The sequence below is a fragment of the Wyeomyia smithii genome, chromosome 3 (genome assembly GCF_029784165.1).
Source record: "Wyeomyia smithii strain HCP4-BCI-WySm-NY-G18 chromosome 3, ASM2978416v1, whole genome shotgun sequence".
NCBI lineage: Eukaryota > Metazoa > Arthropoda > Insecta > Diptera > Culicidae > Wyeomyia > Wyeomyia smithii.
The window spans coordinates 162746553-162769835 of NC_073696.1; the positions used below are offsets into that span (position 1 = coordinate 162746553).

The 23283-nt window shown below is 38.4% G+C and overlaps 3 protein-coding genes across 3 annotated transcripts in view; 2 read left to right on the plus strand and 1 right to left on the minus strand.

Moving 5' to 3' along the window:
• Positions 1 to 11399: 11399 nt before the first annotated feature.
• LOC129728796 (uncharacterized) lies at positions 11400 to 12956 on the minus strand. Its single transcript, XM_055687257.1, has one exon. The coding sequence runs from the start codon at positions 12954 to 12956 to the stop codon at positions 11400 to 11402; it is 1557 nt and encodes a 518-aa protein (XP_055543232.1).
• Positions 12957 to 13966: 1010 nt separating this feature from the next.
• On the plus strand, positions 13967 to 18906 carry LOC129728797 (uncharacterized). The gene is made up of 2 exons (XM_055687258.1): positions 13967 to 14149; positions 17572 to 18906. Exons 1-2 carry the CDS (start codon positions 13967 to 13969, stop codon positions 18904 to 18906), a joined length of 1518 nt encoding a protein of 505 aa, XP_055543233.1.
• A 177-nt stretch (positions 18907 to 19083) lies between these two features.
• LOC129728799 (nidogen) overlaps positions 19084 to 23283 on the plus strand; it is a 93697-nt gene continuing 89497 nt past the window's right edge. Inside the window, exon 1 of the mRNA XM_055687259.1 lies at positions 19084 to 19299. Within this exon, the coding sequence (XP_055543234.1) occupies positions 19084 to 19299 (216 nt within the window). The remainder of the gene's footprint in view (positions 19300 to 23283) is intronic.

The following is a 23283-nucleotide window of genomic DNA, read 5'->3' on the forward strand; positions in this document are numbered from 1 at the left end:
ACGGTTGGGTGCAGTTTACACGCTGGAGGCATCATTGGTCTGTACTTCTTCAAAGATGATCAAAATCGCAACGTTACGCTATCGCGCGATGATTTCTGATTTTTTTTGCTGGAAATGGAAGAGCTGGGTCTTGTTGACATGTGGTTTCAGCAAGACAGAGCAACGTGCCACACATTGCGCGATCAATAAACATATTGCGGAATGAGTTCGGTGAGCAATTCATCTCACGAAATGGACCGGTGAATTGGCCGCCTAGATCATGCGATTTAACACCGCTAGATTATTTTTTGTGGGGCTACGTTAAGTCTCTCGTCTATGCGGATAAGCCAACAACAATTCCAGCCTTGGAAGACAACATTACATGCGTTATTCGCGAGATACCAGCCGAAATGCTCGAAAAAGTGACCCAAAATTGGACTTTTCGTATGGACCATTTAAAACGTAGCCGTGGCCAACATTTGAATGAAATTATCTTTAAAAAGTAAATGACATAAACCAATTTATCGGCTCAAATAAAGATTTCATACAGTTTTGTTATTTTTATGCGTTTTTCTAAAGAAATACCAAATTCTTAAAATATCACCCTTTATTATTTAAAACGTTTAACGTCTCAGCATTCAGAAATGCACTATTAGATAAAATTGCAGCAAATACTAGAGTTGCAATTTCTTCTACTATATGTTTTATTGAAATATAAGAATACCGTAGTCCAACGCGGTCGTGTCTAGAATACTACCCTCCTACTTTTTTTTCAATTTACAACAATCGGTTTTTCAAGTTACAAGAATTTCCAGACACTCTCGTACATTAATTGATCACGTGTTTTCGAATTTTGATAATGTTCATTCTTTCACTGAGGCCGATTATAAAATTACAGATCATGAGACAATTTGTGCTGCATTTGAGAATGATCAAAACCGTAATAATAAAGTAAAAATAAAGTTTTGGAATAGATATCCGAAGCAAGTAATGTCTCTGCTTGTTTCGAGAAGCCTGAATTTTCAGCTGATTACTCGGCCCGATAGCCTTGAGATGTGCTAGTGGCCGATCAAATAAACAAATAAATAAATAAATCAGCTGATAACTGGTAATATCGAAAATAAAGCAGCTGTTCTCACTAACACGCTGAAACAGTGTACCAATAGACTAGTTTCCGAAAAGTGTGTTGAATTGCTAACTCGAACAGCTTTAGATCTATTGCGTTTAAAACGTAAAAGAGATAAAAAGTACAAAAAAATTACAGAAGTAATAACAGCAATGATCGGAATAGGTACATCGCTGCGCGGAATATATATATATATATATATATATATATATATATATATATATATATATATATATATATATATATATATATATATATATATATATATATATATATATATATATATATATATATATATATATATATATATATATATATATATATATATATATATTCACACACCTTGAAAAAGGCACGATGTGAAAATATACAGAGGAAGATTGATCAACATCAAAACCAGTGGTGGGCACCATTCCGCTAATTCGCTAATCACTAATTAGCGACGCTAATTCGCTAAATTTGGTTAAGAAGCGACAATAGAACTACTTAGAAAACTGTGAATTGCTGATGGCGTACGTAAATTGCTTCGAAAGATGAATATACTTTACTGCGGAAGTTACTTTTGGAACGTATGTTTCATTCAAACAACGTTCAATTGTTTTAATTATCCAGAGTTCCTCTATTCACGACACAAGTGCAAGTCAGTTTTTTTACTCTAGAATGGAGTCCAGTTTTCGTACAAACCACAGGAGCATTTTGAAGAACAAGCTCAAGGTCTAGATTGAATTTTCGGCACACTACACGGGTAAAAATATTTTCCCGTCATGACTGTTGTTTTCCGACAGAATCATGACCTATGACTCATGATATCATGATGTCAACCCCAAATATCATGAGCTATGAAAAGCGTTTTCAAGAATGTGACTCATGGCTATTAAGCGTAACACATCGCTGTCACATGGACTCATAGAATCATGAGTTATGACTCATGATACCAAGGGTTGGACTCTGAATATCATGAGCTACTCAGAGCGTTTTTATAAATATGACTCATGACTAAGGCTGTGCGAGATTTCGAATGATTTCGTATAATTTCGCAAAACTCGAAATTTCCCGAAATTTCGCGAAATTTCGGTTTCGCGAAATTGCCGAAAAATTTCGTTGAATTTCGCTAAATTCCACCTAAAATTTCGCGAAATTAATCTTCCAATTTCGACGATTACGAAATTTCGCGAAGTTTCGGACCAAATTTCCGATGCAGATTATTACATTATTTTGGTTTGTGCTCATTGCGACTATAAATTAAATTGAATATATCTCAACAGATATCTGGTATACTAAGTCAGACATAGTAGAATAAACTCTCAGCCGGTAATTTTTGTTTCTAAAGACAAAACCGTAACATCATGCGGGAGGTATTTTTTATTCACGCAGAGCATAAAATTCATGTCATCACTGAAGTCATATTCGAGGAATATGAAGCCGTCCAAATGCGCTACAAGGTATCTAGTAATTTGTTTGTAGGAATAAATTTTACGCATCTTTTACGTACATCAAAATGTGGTTATATTTGCAGCGCACAAGATTAAAGAGGTCACTTTTTGTCTTTCGTTTAGGAGGGCATAGCAATTTCTGTCAAAACTAAAACTCTGAAGCTCTATTTTACAGGCCAAATGTTCTATGCTACTCGACTTGTAAAAATTTTTAAGCGCTTTTTCGGATTTCTCTGTGTTAGAGGACTCCTCTTCGCACACCGTAGTGTATTTAAATGTGTTTTTTCAAATAGTTCATTGCTATCACTAGGCTGACCAGATATCATGCCTTATAGTGTGCAGACAGAGTGATCGATGTGTCAAGCAGAAAAAGTTGTAATTGCCTGAGTTTTTAGTATTGTTTCAAAACATTCTGACTTCAAAGTCAGCATAGGTTTCAAAAATGCCAGGTACCTTATCAAAAATGTTTTAAACGTGTAACCAAAAAAGTATACTTTATTAATGAATGAATAAAAAGTACATGGTTCGCTCTCGTTGAACACATAACTGAGAAATGTTACTCTCGTTTTAGGGGGCACAAAATTTTACAATGTCAAAAACAAGTTCAGATTATAGCATAAAAGTGATTCTGACTTTGCACTTGACGAATATACAAGGTAGAAGAAAAGAAAGGATAGAAAGAACGAGAAATAAGAGAACGAGGATGATTACGAACAACTTAGTTGAGTAAAGAGAAAATTATTTGTTTGTTGCATTACAACATTCCATTCTAACTGTTGATTGGTTGAAAGAAAAATAATTTTTGGTTTGTTTCAAAGGGGCCGTTCCCAAACCACGTAGCCATATATAGGGAGACGGGGGGAGGGGGGGGGGTTATCAAAAGACCACGAAATATCACGCGGGGGGTGTGGGGGTTAACGAATAGACCACGTAGTCTTTTTTCTGACATATAATTTATTATTGCCACTCAGTCAAGACGAACAACAATAAACAATATCGCACGCTAGCCTGGGGGCTAATGCGGTCTCGATCAACTAGATTAGTTGAGAGAATTCGTTATCGATATTGTTTTCGGCACATTTTGCATGTTGTAGGATAAGTACAACGATACACCGTGCCCCAGTGCTGAGTCGAATATATTTCTAGCTCGAAAAGTTCCTCGACCTGATCGGGAATCGAACCCGATATCACAACCGTGTGGGAGAGCTAGCCGACCGACATCACTAACCACAGAACCACGGGGACCACATAAGACGAAGCTTTCGCAATTTTTTAATTAATAAATTTATTTGACACGACTTAATAATTGATAAGTGTCACGGAAAGTTTGAGAGTTGTCAGCAATTAACTGTAATCTAATTTTCGAAACATATTTCAAATTTATCCGAACGAAGAAATTTTTTTTTTATTTAAACAGGCTTTGTCTTATATGGCATTTGCTTCTTTAGAATAATAGTTCTATTTTGCAATGCGTCGGGATTTATGACATTTTTCCTGGAACTCAACGACCGGTAAAAAAAAAATCAACGTTTTGGTCCTCAAAAAAATATATAAGACCTGGATGTTCGTGAACTGAAGGAAGAAAGAAAGATGTTTATATATTGTTCGACATTCCAAAACTTTGTAATTTATTTAAAAAAACTAAGTTAAGATCAAACTGCTTAAACAAATTTCATTTATTTTGATACTCAACAACAAATTAAAAATCATTTTGGATATACTCAACAGAATAGCGTATTTTAAATTACTTTCAGGTAAGGAAATTGTTATATTTGTTAAAGACAATGAAATATTAATAAAAATTAAACAACCATTATCTATTTGTTATTTTGGTTTTGATAAAATGATATTACTGAAAATTCTATTTACTATTTGCGCAATAACTAATAATCCGTTTTCTTAAACCTTCATTTTTTTTATAAATTTTTCATACTTTATTGTACATGGGTCATTCCATGTCAAGTGATCAGGCAAATGCAACGACCCTCTCCGATTCGCTTCAAAATGAATAAAATGACTTGTTTTAGGTCAAAACTGAAAAATCCAGAGTTTTGGGTTAATCGGACAACCCCCCTCCAATTGCGAGGCCCTCCGATTTTGTATTTTTTGACAAAAAATCATTTTCCATGTTTTGGAAAAACATCATATCTCAGAGGCCGTAAGAGCTACAGACAATATTAGATACCAATTTTTAAGGTTTTTAAATTTACAATCGAATGGCATCATCAGATTTTGCAAACAGTGTTGCCAACATTGATATTTTCACGTTTAAAAACTAAAACTTCGTTTATCTCAAAACAACCCCATTTTTTTTTAAATCTGATGTCACCAATGTGTTCAGCGGAAAATTTTACATAAGAATCACCTATCCACAAAATGCAATATGCGCCGTTGTGGAGATATTCCACTTTTAAGATAACGAGTTCGTTAAATTCACACAACAAATGTAACCAAATGTTGAAACGCACTCGAAACAAAAGCACTATTTCACATCTCAAGTGTGGGTTTCTTATGGCCTTTTTGATGGTTTATTCCTGTGTTTTCATAACGTGGTTGGCGTCAAAACATACGCAAGTTGATTTGAGCTTTCACGACAGTGAAAAAAATGGTGTGTTCAATAGGTTGGAGTTTAAAAAGTAAGTGTACAGCTGAAAATCACAATCGATCGCACTTAACATCACGAAAATGGATTTTGTTCAAAGTTTGGTGTTCAACGTTTGCAAACTATATGCGGAAGGCACGAAAAACAGTTTGGCCAATATTTTGCAGCTAGACAGAAACAATGCTGCAATCCGCTGAATTGCCATGGCGGTGCTCGTAAGAAAAATTTAATAATCATTTCGTCATGTTTTCATGACAGGTTTCATGAAAACAATCAGGAAATAGTAGAAGGTCGAAAGACATGCATCCAATATGATGCAGCACTGAGAGCGGAGGTTGTAAGGATTAATTCGCAAGATAGAATGATGGATCAGGAAACAGGTGTAGCAATCGATGAAAATAGTTTACCTCAGCACAAGTATTGTTACAAGCATTATAGTTAACAGTCATTATTTCCTTGTTATAGATACTGGTGTGTTGGATCATTTAGCTGAAGAATTGGAAACTCCGCATGAGCGGAGTAAAAGGATTTTTCACACTATATTCTTTACAACATGAAAATGTTGGAAATGAAGTGATTAGCTCACTTCTGCGATGTCATTATTGTTTTGTTTTATTTGAAATTGTTTTGAACCTGTTTTAATCGTTTACTTGTATAGTAAAGACACAGCTGGTTTGCCTTAACATGGTTTTGCAATCTCTTGGTCAATCACCCGTTAGTGAGTCGAAGGTCAAACGATCGGCATCAAAACCTTAGAAAAAATCTTTTGAGGCTGTTTCTAGTCAGCAAAATGAAGGTCTAGAAAGTGCTGGAGAGGAAATGGTTCTGCAACTCAAAGAAAAATTTCAAATTTCTGATAAAACGAGCAATAAAATCCACCAGTTGTCAGTGCTGCCAGGTTAGATTCAATTAAATCTGTTCCAGGGATCCGAGGAATGCATTCGGCGACACCTCAAGCTGACGTTACCATTTTAATGAAGACATTGTCAAGCTCTGACCGGGTACCTATTTCAATGTAACGCCAAAAGTTAAACAAAAGTCGTCACGTGCTACAAAAATCAAACGTTATTTTCTGACAAACTTGTTAAATAATTATAATTAATGAAACGCACGTTGTACTTTAATGGCTGTTAATTCAGGTACCATCAAGTAGAATATGAGAAACCACTTTTTGAGATTTGGAGCGGTGATTTAGTTTGGGATACGTTTTAATAAGGCTTGTCGCATTTGTAGGCGTATTGTTGAAATTTAACGAACTCGTTATCTTAAAAGTTGAATATCTCCGCAACGGCGCATATTGCATTTTGTGGATAGGTGATTCTTATGTAAAATTTTCCGCTGAACACATTGGTGACATCAGATTTAAAAGAAAATAGGAGGTGTTTTGAGATAAACGAAGTTTTAGTTTTTAAACGTAAAAATATCAATATTGGCAACACTGTTTGCAAAATCTGATGATGCCATTCGATTGTAAATTTAAAAACCTTTAAAATCTAATTTAATTTATCTAATATTGTCTGTAGCTCATACGGCCTTTGAGATATGATGTTTTTCCAAAACATGGAAAATGACTTTTTATCAAAAAATACAAAATTGGAGGGCCCCGCAATTGGTGGGGGGGTGTCCGATTAACCCAATACTCTGGATTTTTCAGTTTCGACCTAGAACAAGTCATTTTAGTCATTTTGAAGCGAATCGGAGAGGGTCGTTGCATTTGCCTGATCACTTGACATGGAATGACCCACATATATTTGCAGAATAAGATCACAAAACAAAAGACCACGAAAGAACACGGGAGAGTAGGAGGGTATAAAAGGGATCAAAATATGACCACGTAGTTTAGGAATGGTCCCAAATGGATTTTTTTTTTTTGTGTCGCCGAAATTCACAGGGCATATTTTTTAGGACAAAATTATTTTCTACAACCTTACAAGAGACACTAGTTACGCCAGTCAAACAAACCGATTTAGCTGAAAAAATAATTTAATCTCCAATTGGGCACTCTGTGGGTAATTAAAATATTTTTATAATCGAAACAGTTGGTTTGATTGGCATAGTGCCTTTGGCAAAGTTGTAGATAAAAATATTGTCCCTCCAAAAATAAACATGTTGTAAAATTTTTTTTTTTGAAAAAATTTAACTTTTTTTTATTGAAGACATCGCTTCGGTATTTTTTTTGTAATTTTTATACAAAAAACATAAGATTTTTGAAAATAAGCTTTTTTATATTAATTTTAATGTTTCTTTTACATTAGAAAAATGAAATTTTTGATTTTTTTTTATCGGAAAGATAAAATTACTATCTAAAACTTTTCTAGAGACGTCACACTGATCAAAAAACTTTTGGCTCTGAAAATATTTATAATCACAATAATCCTCCCAAAATAGCATTTTAAATAGCTTCTCAGCCTATAGAAACGTTTATGCAAAGTTTAAGCCAAATCTAAAATGACAAAAAATATTGAAACTTGGACATTTTTTGTGGAACTACAAATTGAAAACTTCAAAGTTTACAGAATAGTTAACTTAAATTTTGTTTTCCTCGAATTGATAAAGATGTCACTTAGTCTAGTCTGACTAAACGGTGTTAAAAAAAATTCAATAACACTGGTCGACAAAAGCGAAAAAAAAGTTGCCTAAAGCTAAAAATGGTTGCCCCCCAAAGGTTTTACAGCTTTACAACCATTCCTGTGAATTTTACAGCTTTTAGAGAATGCAGAAATGCATCAGAAGGCCACCGAGGAATTGCTTATCGGATTCGTCGCTTTTACGTTTGCATAGGGAAAAACTCTTTGGAAAAGTTATCTTTGCTAGGGACACCAAAACTCACAGGAATGGTTGAAATCCTACCTACCATCTTTCATCTTTTCCAGTGCGAGCTCTAGGACAAAACTTGGATTTTGAATGATGAAAGTGTTATGAAAGAAGGATTACTATTTTAAACATAGTTGCATTCAAACCAAAAGAATCAGTTCAGAAGCTTATTAAATTATTATTTACAAAGACATTTCGAGTTTGACCTTTATATCATTTGTATCTATCGCGTTACTATTACCTGCAATATAATCTGTATAAATGAATGCATCAAGATTTCAGTTTTTAACATTTTTGATTTTCTCGTCATTGTCGGTTTATCGATATCTGAATACCTACGTTACTCTTCGTCGACCAGGTAAGCACCTTGCGATCAGCTACTGAAGGGTACTTCGTTAGCGTACGCTCCAACGTTTCAAATCATTGTAATGCTATGTTTCAGAATCATTTATTTTATTTTTCGAAATTTCGCGAAATTTAGAGACCAATTTCGTTTCGTCTCGAGAACTCGAAATGACTGACTAAAAACGTAACACATATCTGTCAAACTGTGCGCCGGTATATTCAGTGATTGCAAGTTTAGAAACCGTGAATAATACCGTAGGTGGACTAGCGTATTTCATGTGCAAAACAAGGTTTTCGCGAGTGAACGTGTTGATAAAACATAAGACGAGTGTCCGGTTGCATAAATTTACTCAACACAGTATTATCAAGTGCGGTTGAAACTGAAACAACTGTCGCAGAGAACATACGATTGCTGCTAGAATTGATGGATAAGAAGCTGTGCGGCGAGTGTCATCTGCCTATTAATGATTTGAAACCAGTGACCCGCGGTTTCTGCGATGCCTTTTGTCACATCGGCTAGCAATTTTGTGAAATTAACGGTCGTGCCCACAAGGATTTGTTCGCACAAGGGAAGGCAATGCTTATTTGTCCCGCCTGTAAAGATTAATTAGGCGGTAGAAAAATTCGTGCCTATTTTGCCGAAAAACTGAATAATGTGCCGGCTGAGCCAACGAATGCTGTTCAATTTAAACAGCTGTGTGTGTACGTAATTCTGCAAGCCACGGCAGCAACTCGATCGATTTGAATGATCTTTCGGTTGCATCTATCACCCCCGCTCCCCAATCAGTTAAGTGGTGGTTGTAATCGCTTCGCATGAACTGTAAACTGCAGATTAGTGAAATACCTGTGTGTTCTCCAACCAGGATTTCTGACAAATTTCGCTAGCGGAAATTTGGAATTGTAAACTATCTTGACACATAATAAATAATAAAGATTTGTTTTTTTTACGTAGAACTACATTTCTCAGAAAGATCGGCTACATTGGGGTGAAAATGAAAATATAAAAACGGAAAAGGGGACAAAATTTGTGTTTTTTAATGCTTATAAGCCGCTTAGTTTCCAACGCATTCCCGTCGTTTTTGTAGCAATCAATTGAAAATTATCCACGCATGAGCCCCCAAATACAGACAATTGTAATTCGATGGTTTGAACTATTGTAGGTAGCGAACGGCTTCGGCAGTGGTTAAGATTGCTGCAGAAAACCTGCCGAAGCCTTTCGCTACCCTACTATTGAAAATTGTTATTGAAAAGTGTTAAAATAACAAGAAATAAAACAAAATTTATTAAAAAGTCTTGAAAAAGCAATCAGTTTACTAGCGAAGGATGGGTGCTAACTATGTAGCAGCGGGCAGCAGCGATAGCGAGTACCAGTAGCGGTAGTAGTAGCAGCGTCAGCGGTAAGTGTAACGGTATTACCTTTTCTAGTAAAAAGCTGCTTATGTGCGGTAGCGACAGGGAAAAACTGCCGTATTTTGGCAACACACAAACGGGGGTGTTGGCAATCAAAATCTGTCTGTCGTCAAATTTTTAGTCCGGAAACAGCTTTTGATGTCAGGAATAGCACAGAGATGGGATCAGCATCATATCCTCAATTGAATTAAAAAACTAATTGTCCTTTTAAGGATGAACTAAAAGGTCAATTGAAGAGTTAAAATTTTGCCGTTCATACATTACACCTTAATCAAAATTTTGGTGTGCTGGTGTGTTCGAAATTTAAATGTGCATCGAAGAACAAATAACTGAGTGACCAACTTTTTTATAAGTAGACCCTGTTGATGTTTTCCACAATAATGCGAAGGAGCCCAGTTTAGAGCAACCATCAACGTCAAATATTATTTCTACTATTCAGGATGTCCATGATGTTCAACATATTGCTCTCTGAGAGAATTTGAGGCGACATTTTGACGATAACTCATAAACATTTAAGCATCCAGTAGTGGTAATTTAATAACTCACAAAATAGGCAATGGATTCTGCTTAGCGGATCAAAACTCAAAAACGTCTGTTTGGTACAAAGCGTTTATTTTAACTGACTCGTTTTCTTTTTATTCGTATCACTGTTCTCTTTTCTCTTCAATGATATTGACGAGGGGTTATACGATGTATTATCGTTTTCGCGATCATTCTCCCCCCGTTGATTCCACCGGATCAACCGACGGAAGTAAGCAAATCCTTGTAGTGGCTCGTTGGTATTCTCCAGATGATGTTTTAATCGTCACAACCCTTACTATACCGTCATCTCCTGGATGTGTGGCAATGATTCGTCCTATAAGCCACTGATGGGGCGGTGCATTATCTTCCTTAGAAACCAATTCGATATGGATGGCCTTTGTTGCAATGTAAACAAATATCGATATATAAGCCTTGTGGACCACTGATTTTCTACCTGCTTCCTTGAGAAAGAAAGGACCAGCATAATCCACTCCAGTCTTGGAAAAAACAGGCGACGGGGTAACGCGATGATCAGGCAGGTTTGCCATGAATTGACTGACCGTTGGAGGATTTTGTTTAAAACATACATAGCATCCTTTAATGACATTTTTAATCAGCTGTTTTACCTTTATAGGCCAAAACCGTTCACGAATAATTGACAGCAAGCCTCGTTGCCCAACGTGTAGATTATCCTCGTGTGCCGAATTAGAATCCGTGTAACATGGTGCTTTTCTGGCAGCAAAACTTGATGTTTTCCTTCGTATGGTATTCGAGCAAGCGGTGACTTTTCCAGCCAACAAAGAACGACCTGAGAATCGCACCATAGTATCACCCGTCGGAAGGAAGTTTGCATGGCACTCATAGTTTTCTTCACCAATCTGGCAAGTAGTACAGCACCGCATAATTCAAGTCGTGGAACAGTGGTTGGCTTCAAAGGCGCAACGCGGTATTTGCTGCACACTAAATTAATACTCACCGTTCCATCGGAAGCTTCACATCTCGTATAAAGTACTGCACCGTACGCTACTTTGGATGCATCGGAATATCCATGTAGTTCAACAAATTGTGTGTTTTCTGATATTACCAATCTTTTCTTTTTCATCAGATTTACTAACGGTAACTGCTGCCGAAGTGTAACCCAGTGGTCAAGCTGTTCGGCTGGTAAAGGCTAGTCCCAATTTAGTTTGAGCCGCCAGAGATCCTGCATTAAAATCTTCGCCAAAGTGATGATTGGTCCCAAAAATCCCAAAGGATCGAATAAGCGGCCTATGTCGGACAAAACCATCCGCTTCGTAACTGTTGTGCTATTTTGCAAGGCGAAGGTTTTAACATGGTACGTGAAGTAATCTTCTGTAGGATTCCAGATTAATCCTAGTGTTTTAATTGCACTGTTTATATCTGCATCCTCAAAATTCATTTGTGACTCTTGAAGCTCAATTGGAATGTTTTTACGGACAAGTTCACTGTTGGAGCAAAATTTGTGCACTCCAAAGCCGCCCCGCCGCAGCATTTCAGAAAGTTGTTTGTAGATTTCTATGACTTCTGCCGGTGAATTGCCTCCAGTGAGGAAATCATCAACATAACTGTCTTGCTTGACGATCCTTGATGCAAGCGGAAATTCGGCTGCTTCATCAGTTGCTAACTGCGTTAGCACGCGCGTTGCCAAATATGGTGCACTGGAGCATCCATACGTTACGGTTGTTAGTTCAAAGGTTGTCGGTCTGTTCTCCGTGTTCAGCCAAAAAATACGCTGAAACTTACGATCGTCTTCATAGATTTGTACCTGTCGGTACATTTTGGGTATATCTGCTGTCAGCACAGTTTGATGACAGCAGAATCGCATGATAATCGATTTTAGGTCGCTTTGCACGGTTGGACCTATCTCCAATGCATCGTTCAGCGAGAAACCTGTTGTTGTTTTCGCTGAAGCGTCAAAGACTACTCTTATTTTAGTAGTGCTGCTGGATTCTTTATAAACTGCGTGATGAGGAAGAAAATAACAATCGATAGTATTGTCTTTTACTTCGACCATATGACCTAGAGTCAAATACTCGTTCATAAATTCTGTGTATCGAATCCTTTTCTCGTCATTGCTAAATGTTCGTAGTAATTTGTCGAAGCGATGTTTGGCTGTTGCAAGAGAGTCACCTAGCTGACCTTTCTTTTTGTTGAATGGTAATCTGACCTTATAGCGACCACTCTCGTCTCGGGTGAATGTACTTTCAAAATGTGCTTCGACCGAACGCTCTGCTGTTGTCAAGCAAGGTGCGTCTTGATATGTTTCAAGTTCCCAAAATTTTGTCAATGTATGATTGAGTTCTTCGTTGCTTACATGTAGTTGACATGTTCTTCGTTGTTGCTCTTTAGTGTTTCCTGTAGTCAATCCGCTGATTACCCATCCGAAATGCGTGTCGATTAAGGTTGGCATCGTATTGCCGAGTCTAATTCGCTCCTTGATTAGATCGAAAAACAATTCAGCTCCAATAATCATTTGGATTTCGTCAGGTATGTTGAAGGAGGGATCAGCCAAGCGGATGCCTACAGGAACGGGCCATGTCTTAGTGTCCACCTGGATAGTAGGTAAATTTGTTATCTTCGGGACAGCAATAAAATCCAGATTCGCCTCAAACGAGTTTATCCGTGATTTGATTTTCGTGTGAATTTTATACTTACCCAGACATTCGGTATTGTTGAGTCCACTGATCGGAAGATTGATGATCTCCATTGCAATATTCAGCCTTTTCGCGAATTTTTCTGTGATTACATTCGAATCTGATCCCGAATCTAACAAAGCTAGGCAAGGTAAACTTATATTGCCAGATCCTGATACCAAAACTTCAGCTGTTGATAAAAACACTTGTCTGTTTGCCGCTGCATGAGCACAATTAACGGACCGTGGCTCTTGTGTGGACATTTCAGGTTGTTTTTTCGGAATCGACGACGGATTTTCAAGGACAACATTCTCTGGTTTCTTAGGCGTTTCAACTTTTCTTCATGAAGCAAACTGTGATGTTTTCTTCCGCAAGATTTACAAGACTGCTCCGATTTGCAGTCGATAGTACGATGACCACGGCGCAAGCAGTTGAAACAAAGTCCATGTTGCTTAACTTTACCAAATCGATCAGCTAACTCAAGAGCTTTGAACAGCAGCGTTCACATTTAACAATGCCTGATTCGTCTCACGGTTTCTTTCGGCAATTTTCGTTTTAACTGCGGTGAACAGCGAATTACATAACTCTTCACAGCGGAAATACTCTGCTTTATGTTCTTTCCGTTGCTCTCGAGATACTAGGTCGCAAATTTCCAAAAATACCTTTTCAGAATCCTCCTTACATCGCCGAATTGTTTCCAATTGATCCAACCAATGAATACTAACGCCCTCAATTTTAAGTCCTTCCCGAATCCTTAAGAGTTTTTCTATCAAAAGATCTCGACGATCGATGGCCTTTTACAATTTCTGCGCCATTTTCTTTTCGTTTTCCTTTTGTAATTGTGCTGCCTTTTGTAGGGCTACTGTGCTCTGTGGCGTAGCCTTTGAATTTTCACCAATCAAAGCGTCTAACAGACTCTTCGGGGTAATTTCACGGGACACTTTAGGGGTTTTTTCACTTTCTGTTTCACTACTCATGGAGAATACTTTTTCTGATTCATACTGTTCTCGTAGAAAGTTCTAGAAACTTCGCGACTATCGTGCACCGGACACGATCCAACAAGTTCGCTCGCGCGTTTGCCAAAATGGCTGCTTCTCACGATGATCGTGCACCGAACACGATTCGACAGGTTCGCTCGTGCGAATTCCAAGACGGCGTAACTTTTACACTCGGTGTAAAATCGTACATATTGCACTTTTTACATATTCACATTAAACAAAATCCACTACCATCGCGACGGAATAAATCCGGCTCGAAGGACCAAATGGTAATTCAATAACTCATCAAATAGGCAATGGATTCTGCTTAGCGTATCAAAACTCAAAAACGTCTGTTTGGTACAAAGCGTTTATTTTAACTGACTCGTTTTCTCTTTATTCGTGACATATTTTTTACAAAAGTCACGGTGACTAAAAAGTAACATTTGTTGATTGAAGACCGATGTTCACTTTTTCTGATATTATTTAAACTAGAAGAGATGATTACCAAAATCACTGCGACAATGTTAATAACATATAAGTTTTTTTCAAAAGGTCACAAATTCTATTAAACAAAACTTTTGACAAATATTCTCTCACAGAAGTCACAGTGACTAACAGGGGAAACTATTCCTATGAAGGTCACCATGAAGTTATCAGAAAAATTTAAATGTACTTTTTAATGACTCAGTGACTATTCTTAGACAACATACCATTCGTACTTCAAATTATCACCGTGACTACTTAATGGAAAAAATAATTTCGTTTCACAAGTGGAATAATTTTGCCTGTGACCCTTCAGAGAAGAATAAATAAATTTTAGTTCAATTATCACAGAGACAAAATAAAAGAAAAATTTGTTTTATAATCATAGCGCTAGTGTCTTTTGTAAGAAAACTAACACAAGTTTTTCTATAAAAAGTAATGGTTACTCGCGTACAAAAACTATTTCCATATTATTTTGAAAACATTCGGGGGACAATTGCAAGAAAAAAGTCTTATTTTATTTGTGACTCTCGTGCGGATTGGGCAATTTCGTGAATCGGATCGCACAAATCATGATTTCATGAAACTAGCCCAATCAATCATGAGTTCAATTCATGGTTTCCTGAATCAAAGCAAGGTTTTATAAATCAAACACCCGATTTCATGGGTCAAATGCCATATGTCCAGACTCGCAACTCATGATTTCATAAATCAAAATCATGATTCCAGTAGCCAAAGCAAGAATTCAAAAATCGAACACCCGATTCCCGGAGTCAAATGCTATATGTCCTGACTCGCAACTCATGATTTCATAAATCAAAATCATGGTTCCAAAGTCAAAGCAAGAATTCTTAAATCGAACGCCCGATTTCATGAGTCAAATGCTATATGTCCTGACTCGCAACTCATGATTTCATAAATCAAAATCATGGTTCCAGTAGCCAAAGCAAGAATTCATAAATCGAACACCCGATTCCTGGAGTCAAATTCTAAATTGCATGACTCGTGACTCATGATTTCACGAGTTCAGCTCATAATTTCATGGGTTAGAATAAGCCAAAGCAAAAATTCATAAATCAAACACTCGATTCCCGGAGCCAAAGCTATATTTTATGACTCGCGTTTCATGATTTCATAAATCACAATCATGAGTCAAAGGGAGTTTTCATAAATTGAACGCCCGATTCCATGAGTCAAATGAGTCAAATTTCATGACCCATAAATCATGGTTTCAAAAATTGCTCATGATGTCAGCAAAACAGTAACGCACGGGGTGCGTTACGAACAATCGGCTCATGATTCCAGATGTCTTTACTCATGGTGTATATTCATACCATGAAAATACATCCAAATCATGAAATCATGAGTCATTTTGCCCGTTTCCGAGATTTTATTTCTACCCGTGCAAGAACTCTTTTATTGTAAATATCTTTAAACAGTATTTGTTTTCGTTTGTTTTACCACAGAAAATCAAAGTGGTTCAAATTTTACAAAACACGAGCAATAAAAATAGCGATATGACTATTTACATATTAACCTGGCAGCCTTGTCAATGTGAACGTTTGCAAACTTAGAGATTGTTACAATTATTTTGGCTAAATTTATTAGTAAAACGCTTTTTTCCGACGGGATTTTCGCATAACATTGCTGATTTTAAGTCTAGTTTCTGGTGACGTTAAAATCCTACTTCGAATCAACGGGTGTTATTCCGTTTCTACCAGTGATTTGGATTGCGATCTGCTGAACACAATAGCCGGCCGGTATCGATACAACGTTGTTGTTGCTGCAACTAGACATGGAGAAGAAGCTGTTTGCGAGTGTCATTTGCCTATAAATGACTTGGAACCAGTGCGCTGTGGCTTCTGCGACGCTTTTTATCACATCGGCCTGCAATGTTGTGGATTTAACGGTCGTGCGCACAAGGATTTGTTCGCACAAGGGAAGGCAATATTTATTTGTCCCGCTTTTAAAGATGAGTGTGGTCCCCGTGGTTCTGTGGTTAGCGATGTCGGTCGGCTAGCTATCCCACACGGTTGTGACATCGGCTTCGATTCCCGGTCAGGTCGAGGATCTTTTCGAGCTGGAAATTTTCTCGACTCAGCACTGGGGCACGGTGTATCGTTGTACTTATCCTACACATGCAAAATGTGCCAAAAAACAATATCGATAACGAATTCTCTCAACTAAATCTAGTTGATCGAGACCGCATAAGCCGCCCCCCAGGCTTGCGTGCGATATTGTTTTTTGTTTGTAAAGATGAGTTGGGCGGTAGAAGCATTCGTGCCTATTTGACCGAAAAATTGAATAATGTGCCGGCTGTGCCACCGAATGTTGATCAATTCCAACAACTGTGTGATACTGTTGGCTCACTGAGCGAAAAAGTTGATCGTTTGATGCTGTCGCAGAGCCGTAATGATAACAGCCCTGCTATTCCTGTGTGGCCGAGAGTAGGAATCAAACGCCGGCGTGGTGATAATGGTAGTGCAGTACGAGAATCAGCCAACCCTGGCACTAACCAGATCGACTTTAGTGATCTTTCAGTTGAATCTATCACCCCCGCTCCCCCGCCAGTTAGGTGGTGGTTGTACTTGTCCGGATTTCAGCCGTCTATAACTGATGTAGATGTTAGAAAAATTGTTTCTCGCTGCCTTGACCTTAATGCCGATACCACAGTAGACGTCGCTCGTTTGGTGCCGAAGGGAGCTGATACTGCGAACCTAACGTTTGTTTCAATGTTTGTTCAACAAAGTTGGTTTGGATCCGTCACTTAAAGAACTTTCGCTAATGGCATCTTCGTGGCCAGCTGGACTGTTGTTCCATGAATTCATCGACATGTCAAAAAACAGATACGGCAGAGGCGGGACGACGATGTTGGGAATAAATTCACCCGTCACAGCATGAATGATTTTACTTCAATGCCCATTATTGCGGATGGTAGGAGCCCCTGGGTTACTGCCACGAATGATGTTTCGTTAGTTCAGTGGGATCGCAGAAACCCTCGGGTTTCTGCCAAAGGCGAGTATTCTTGTGATATGACAAATAATCCTGCACTTAATTGTCGTACGTTGCAGTTTGAACTTCCCTCCGACGAAGCATGGATCTACTACCAGAACGCCCGCGGATTACGTACAAAAATTGACGATCCATTCTTGCATCATTCGATTGCGGCTTTGATGTCATCATCATAACGGAAACTGGCTTGAACGACAATATCAACTCCGTGCAGCTGTTTGGTCCTGCGTATAATGTTTACCGTTGCGATCGTTCTCGCTGTAACAGTGAAAAGAATAGCTTTGGAGGAGTCTTGATCGCAGTCGCTGCAAAACATGTTAGTTCATCCATCACGACAAGGAATGGCTCGTCAATTGAGCAAGTATGCGTTGCAGCTACAATCCGAGGAAAGAAGTTTTCGCTATGTGCTGTTTATTTACTACCTGATAAGAGTCCTGATGTGGCAGTTTTTGAACAGCACGTATTAACGGTTCGTGAAATTTGCGACAAAGCATTGCCCAACGGTACTGTGTTAGTATGCGGCGAATATAATCAACCACGATTTAACTGGTCCTCAAACGATAGTCAGATCTTTTGCTGTAACTCCAGTAGTTTTACACCGGCAAGTTCCACGCTAATTGATGGAATGGACTTTCTGAACATGTGTCAATACAACTTGGTGCAAAACTTTCTTGGCAGAACGCTTGATTTGGTCTTCGCTAACTCAGCAAGCGTGTTAGTTGATGTTAATGAATCATCTGCACCGCTACTTCGTGTTGATCCTCACCACCCGTCTCTGGTTGTGTCCGTTTCTTTTCCTGCTGATTTTGCCTCTAGAAACAGATATACTCCCTCGGATCCTGTTCTCAATTTTCGGAAAATCGACTTCGAGGCACTACTGGAATACTTGTTCAACTCGGATTGGACCACAATACTGTTTTCGAATGACGTGGATGATATGGCTGAAAGCTTTTGCAGGCATATTTCGGATTGGCTGTTACTTAACGTGCCTGTTCGTAGGCCCCCTCTGTCACCTGCTTGGAGTACAGTTGAGCTACGAAAGCTGAAACGAATGCGTAATACCAATCAACGACGACTCCGACGATACCGCTCATCTGAATCGAAAAATGCTTTTCGTTCTTCTTGCGATGCTTATCGGAAATTGAACAGGAGCTTGTACAAGTCGTATGTGTTGAAAGTTCATACAAATTTAAAGTGTAATCCCAAGTCCTTCTGGAATTTTGTTAACTCAAAAAGGAAATATTCTGCCATTCCACCGACAACATTTCTTGACGACGAAAAATCGAATTCTGATGCTGATACATGTGAACAGTTTGCTAAATTCTTCGCTTCTGTGTTTGCACCGAACATCGCTTCTGATCACGAGGTTGAACAAGCTGTAGTTGATGTTCCTGCTGATATTATTAATTTAGACACGTTCGAGATCACGCAATCGACGATTACTGATGCGACCAATAAGCTCAAAAATTCTTTTTCTCCTGGACCTGATGGAATTCCAGCTGTTGTGTTTCGTCGATGTATTGCCGCATTAGTTTCCCCACTCTGCTAAATTTTTAATAGCTCATTTGAACAGCGTAAATTCCCGAAAATATGGAAACAATCACTTCTGGTTCCAGTGTTCAAAAGTGGATATAAAAGTAATATCCGTAACTACCGTGGAATTACAAATCTCTCGGCAGCATCGAAATTATTTGAAATTATTGTCAATCGAAGTCTCCTAGCTGGAATGAAGTGCTACATCTCTACAGACCAGCATGGTTTTATGCCTGGACGATCGGTTACCACGAATTTATTGGATTTTACGCATACTTGTTTTACACAACTGGAAGCAAAATGCCAAGTGGACGTGGTTTATACGGATTTGAAAGCCGCATTTGACAGAATTGACCATCGTATACTATTGCGCAAAATTAACCTGCTTGGTGCCTCTGACAGCTTTGTTGCATGGCTTAGTTCATACCTGTGTGATCGATCACTTCGGGTGAAATTGGGAGCGTGCAGCTCTACTCCGTTCATCAACTTGAGTGGTGTACCTCAAGGAAGTAACTTGGGACCGCTGCTTTTTACAATATTTTTAAACGATGTTAGTATTTTGCTTGGTGACGGATGTAAGCTTATATATGCGGATGACCTAAAACTTTATTTCGCCGTGAAGTGCATAGAAGATTGTCACCGTTTGCAGCAGTTACTGGATATGTTTGTTGAATGGTGCCATCGTAATAAGCTGATTGTCAGCATCCCTAAATGCTCTGTAATGACATTTCATCGGAACTCGCAGCCTATAATGTTCAACTACCATATCGATGGAGTCGTGCCCAACAGGGTTGAAGAGATGAATGACTTGGGTGTGACAATGGATAAGAAACTCTCCTTTACTAGTCATCGATCGGCCGTCATTGCTAAGGCTAATCGTCAGCTGGGGTTTATAACCAAAATAGCCAAAGATTTTAATGATCCGTATTGCTTGAAAGCTCTGTATTGCTCTTTAGTGCGACCTATCTTAGAGAATGCTTCACTAGTTTGGCTTCCACATCAACTGACCTGGAGTTTACGAATTGAAAGAGTGCAAAAGAGATTTGTCCGAATTGCTTTGAGAAATCTGCCTTGGCGTGACCCACAGAACTTGCCTCCATACTGTGATCGGTGCAAACTAATCAATCTTGACACCCTAGCTCGACAACGGAAGATTCAGCAGGCAACATTTGTCGCTATGCTCCTGAACAATGAAGTTGATTGTCCCAAACTACTATCTTTACTTGATTTTCGTGTTCCATCGCGTGCTTTAAGGACTTCTACTCTTCTCCAAACATGGTTTCATCGCACAGCGTTTGGATTTAACGCCCCTATGTCTTCGATGATACGGGCATTTACTTCTGCTGAAGATTTATTCGAATTTGGTGAGCGTTCCAGTTGTTTCTCCAGTCGAGTAGCAAGATCTGCTTGTTTTACATTATGACGTTGACGATAGTGATATATTCATATTCATTAAGACTTTATGTTAGAAGGATAAATAAACTAATAAATAAACCCTTTAGTACTCAAGTTATTTTTCAGACGGACTTTGAAAAAATCACTCTGAAACTTTATAAACATTTTTTATGTATCGATTGAAGCTATTAAGAGGTTTCACTGAAGACCGTCTAAAGGCGGTACTGGGCACTAGAGGGTTAATAACCCAAGCAACAATTGAAACATAATAAAAATAAAAAATAATTTGTTGCACTAATGAAACTCTGAGGTTTTAAAAAAACATTTTTAATTACTAGGAAGAAATTGTAAAGATACAAGCAACAGCTGAAGTTGCATCGCTGCTTCAAAAAACTTTACACCAACAACGTAACACGCGAGGTTGGATTTGTTGTTGAAACGTGTGAACGGTATTTGAAAACCTAACCTTCACTGAATAGATCTACTGGATGGAGCAACAATACTTCTAAAAGTTGCTGTCATGTTCTCAAGCTATGTAACAGTAAATTTTGTTCGATCGTTTGCCTTATGTTTGTTTTTGAGATAGGTTATTTACTGCGTTGTAAGTTTTGGATACTGGGATTACTAGAGAACCATTTCAAAAGGTCTTATCTGCTTTGAGCGATTTTGATCGATCACTTTCATTCAATCACCACAACTCATTAAACACCTTTTATGACGCGATATTTATACAAGTTGATAGCGGAGGGACATGGGCGTAGCCAGAATTTCAAATAGGGAGGGGCAAGCTCTTCAAAATTTTAGAAGTAGAAAAATGATTCACTAAGGTCGCTTTTTACGCGGTTGTTTTTATGCGGCTTTTTTTACGTGGATTCCGGAATCTACGCGGTTTTTTTACGCGGATTTCGAAATTTACTCGTCTTTTTAAGCGGATTCCGGAATTTTCGCGGCACGTTTCCCCCGCGTAAAAAGGGACTTTAGTGTGGTTTGAAAAATAGAAATAAATACTAATCTTTAGTGATTGTTACATCATGGCAACCAGTGAAAAGTTGTCCTTGACATCAGAGTGGAAAATTTGATAATTCTTTGTCCAACCTCGAATATAAAGTGATGTTCTTTACTAAAAACTCTTAAGTTCATTTAAACCTTTGGACATATTATTTTGGCGACGAGGATCTCAAGAATCCACGAACATGGCAAAAGATAGAGTTGATCAGCAGCCGCAACCGTGAATTCAAGATATGATTCACAAGATGGCCCAAATTTTACAGCGGATAGCGGTCCAGCAGCGTCAGTATCAAACCCCGGAGCAGATTTTGGAGTCCCTCTCTTCGAACATCATCGAGTTTGTCTTCGACGAAGAAAACGGAGTTACGTTCGGACGTTGTTGTTTAACCGCTACCAGGACCTCTTTGAGAACGATGCAGGCCAGCTGAATGATGCGGCGAAGGTGCGTTTCGGTCGAAAACTGGACACCCGCACAGCCGCTATCTCAACATCATTCTGTCAAAGCTTCCCAAGGACGTGAAGATTGAAGACACAGTCAAGATTATCAATAAAGTCCTCGGGCATCAAACGTCAAACGTTCCGGAAGCGGTTCATGTGTCTTTTCACGATTGTTGTTGAACATCTGCCGATTAGCTCGATACCTCCTGCTGTTAAACGTTCAACTTCTGAAACAGTTTTTAAACGGGGCTGTCTCGAATATTGGAACTGAAATTTATGTTACTAGTTAAGGTTATTGTTAGTTAAGTTAAGTGTTGTGAAAAACTAAGTAACGCGCAGGTAGCAAATTAAAAAGGTTCGCCTTTACGCTACTAGGTAAATTAATAAATTGAAATTGAATTAACACTCAGCAAGCAGAGAGCACTCAACCGCTGTTCAAATATTGTTGACCTCAGCCAGGTTTCCACCCGACGTAATGCGCTGAACGAGCGTTCAATCGTGCATGTTTCCATGGTAGAGCAAGTGCAATTTTAACTGCTTTCTCAGTCGCAGGGAAGAAAGAACGGGCTTTAGCTAGCAGGTCTATGAGATCCAACTCTTCCAAGTTCTTACGGTCTGCTCTCATACTGCTGCAATGTTTATACAAAACTTCCACCTCAAAACAAAATTGTCAACTTCATAAAAAATTACAAAATTTTCGGTTCAGCGCTTGAACTCTTCCAACGACATGCGTATTACGTTAGCGGGATGTAGCAAGGACAAGGCGTAGGCATCTTCATCGAACCGTGTTTCCAGTGAGATTACAAAAGAATCAAGGTAAGGAATTGTCTCAGCTCGGTTCCAATACTCCAAGCTAGTTGATGCAGGCGGATTTGCCCGGTATTTTTGCCGCTGCAATATCCTTGGTGGATCAACTGAAAAACCTGTGCAATTCCACGCAACATAGCGCAAGCATTTCAATCAATTATTTTTGATCTGGCTGATACTTTACACAGATGTTTCTATTGGCTAAAGATGTCGTTTTGTGCTATTAGAGTTATTGAAAATAAAATTCTACACCAATGTCTACATTTAGGTGGGGGGCAACGCCCCCCCTGCCCCCCTCTGGCTACGCCTATGCGGAGGGATCATTCTTGCCTTCTTAACGAAAACCACGCTTGGGAGAGTCACTAGCGGGAGCTGAACCATTACCAAAATGAAAAGACCCTCCGGAAAAAACGATGAAAGCAGATAGGACCTTTTGAAATGTTCATCTAGATTAGAAGTTGTCCAAACAGTGAGGGTCTCTAAAACGAAATGAAATAAATTGCTTTGTATTTCATTATCACGCTGAGGTGCTGATGAATTAAAGAAGCAAAATTTGAAACTGAGAATGAGCATGAGCATTAAAAGGGAAGCAAAATTAATAGCTAAGCCATAAACTTGCAAGTGTTTCTTCAGCAAATGACATAGATAGTAAAAACGAGAAAATTGAATGAACATTGATAACTGGGGCTGAATCCTCATCAAATTTCTGGAAATAATCAAAGATAAATCGCTATACAGACAATAT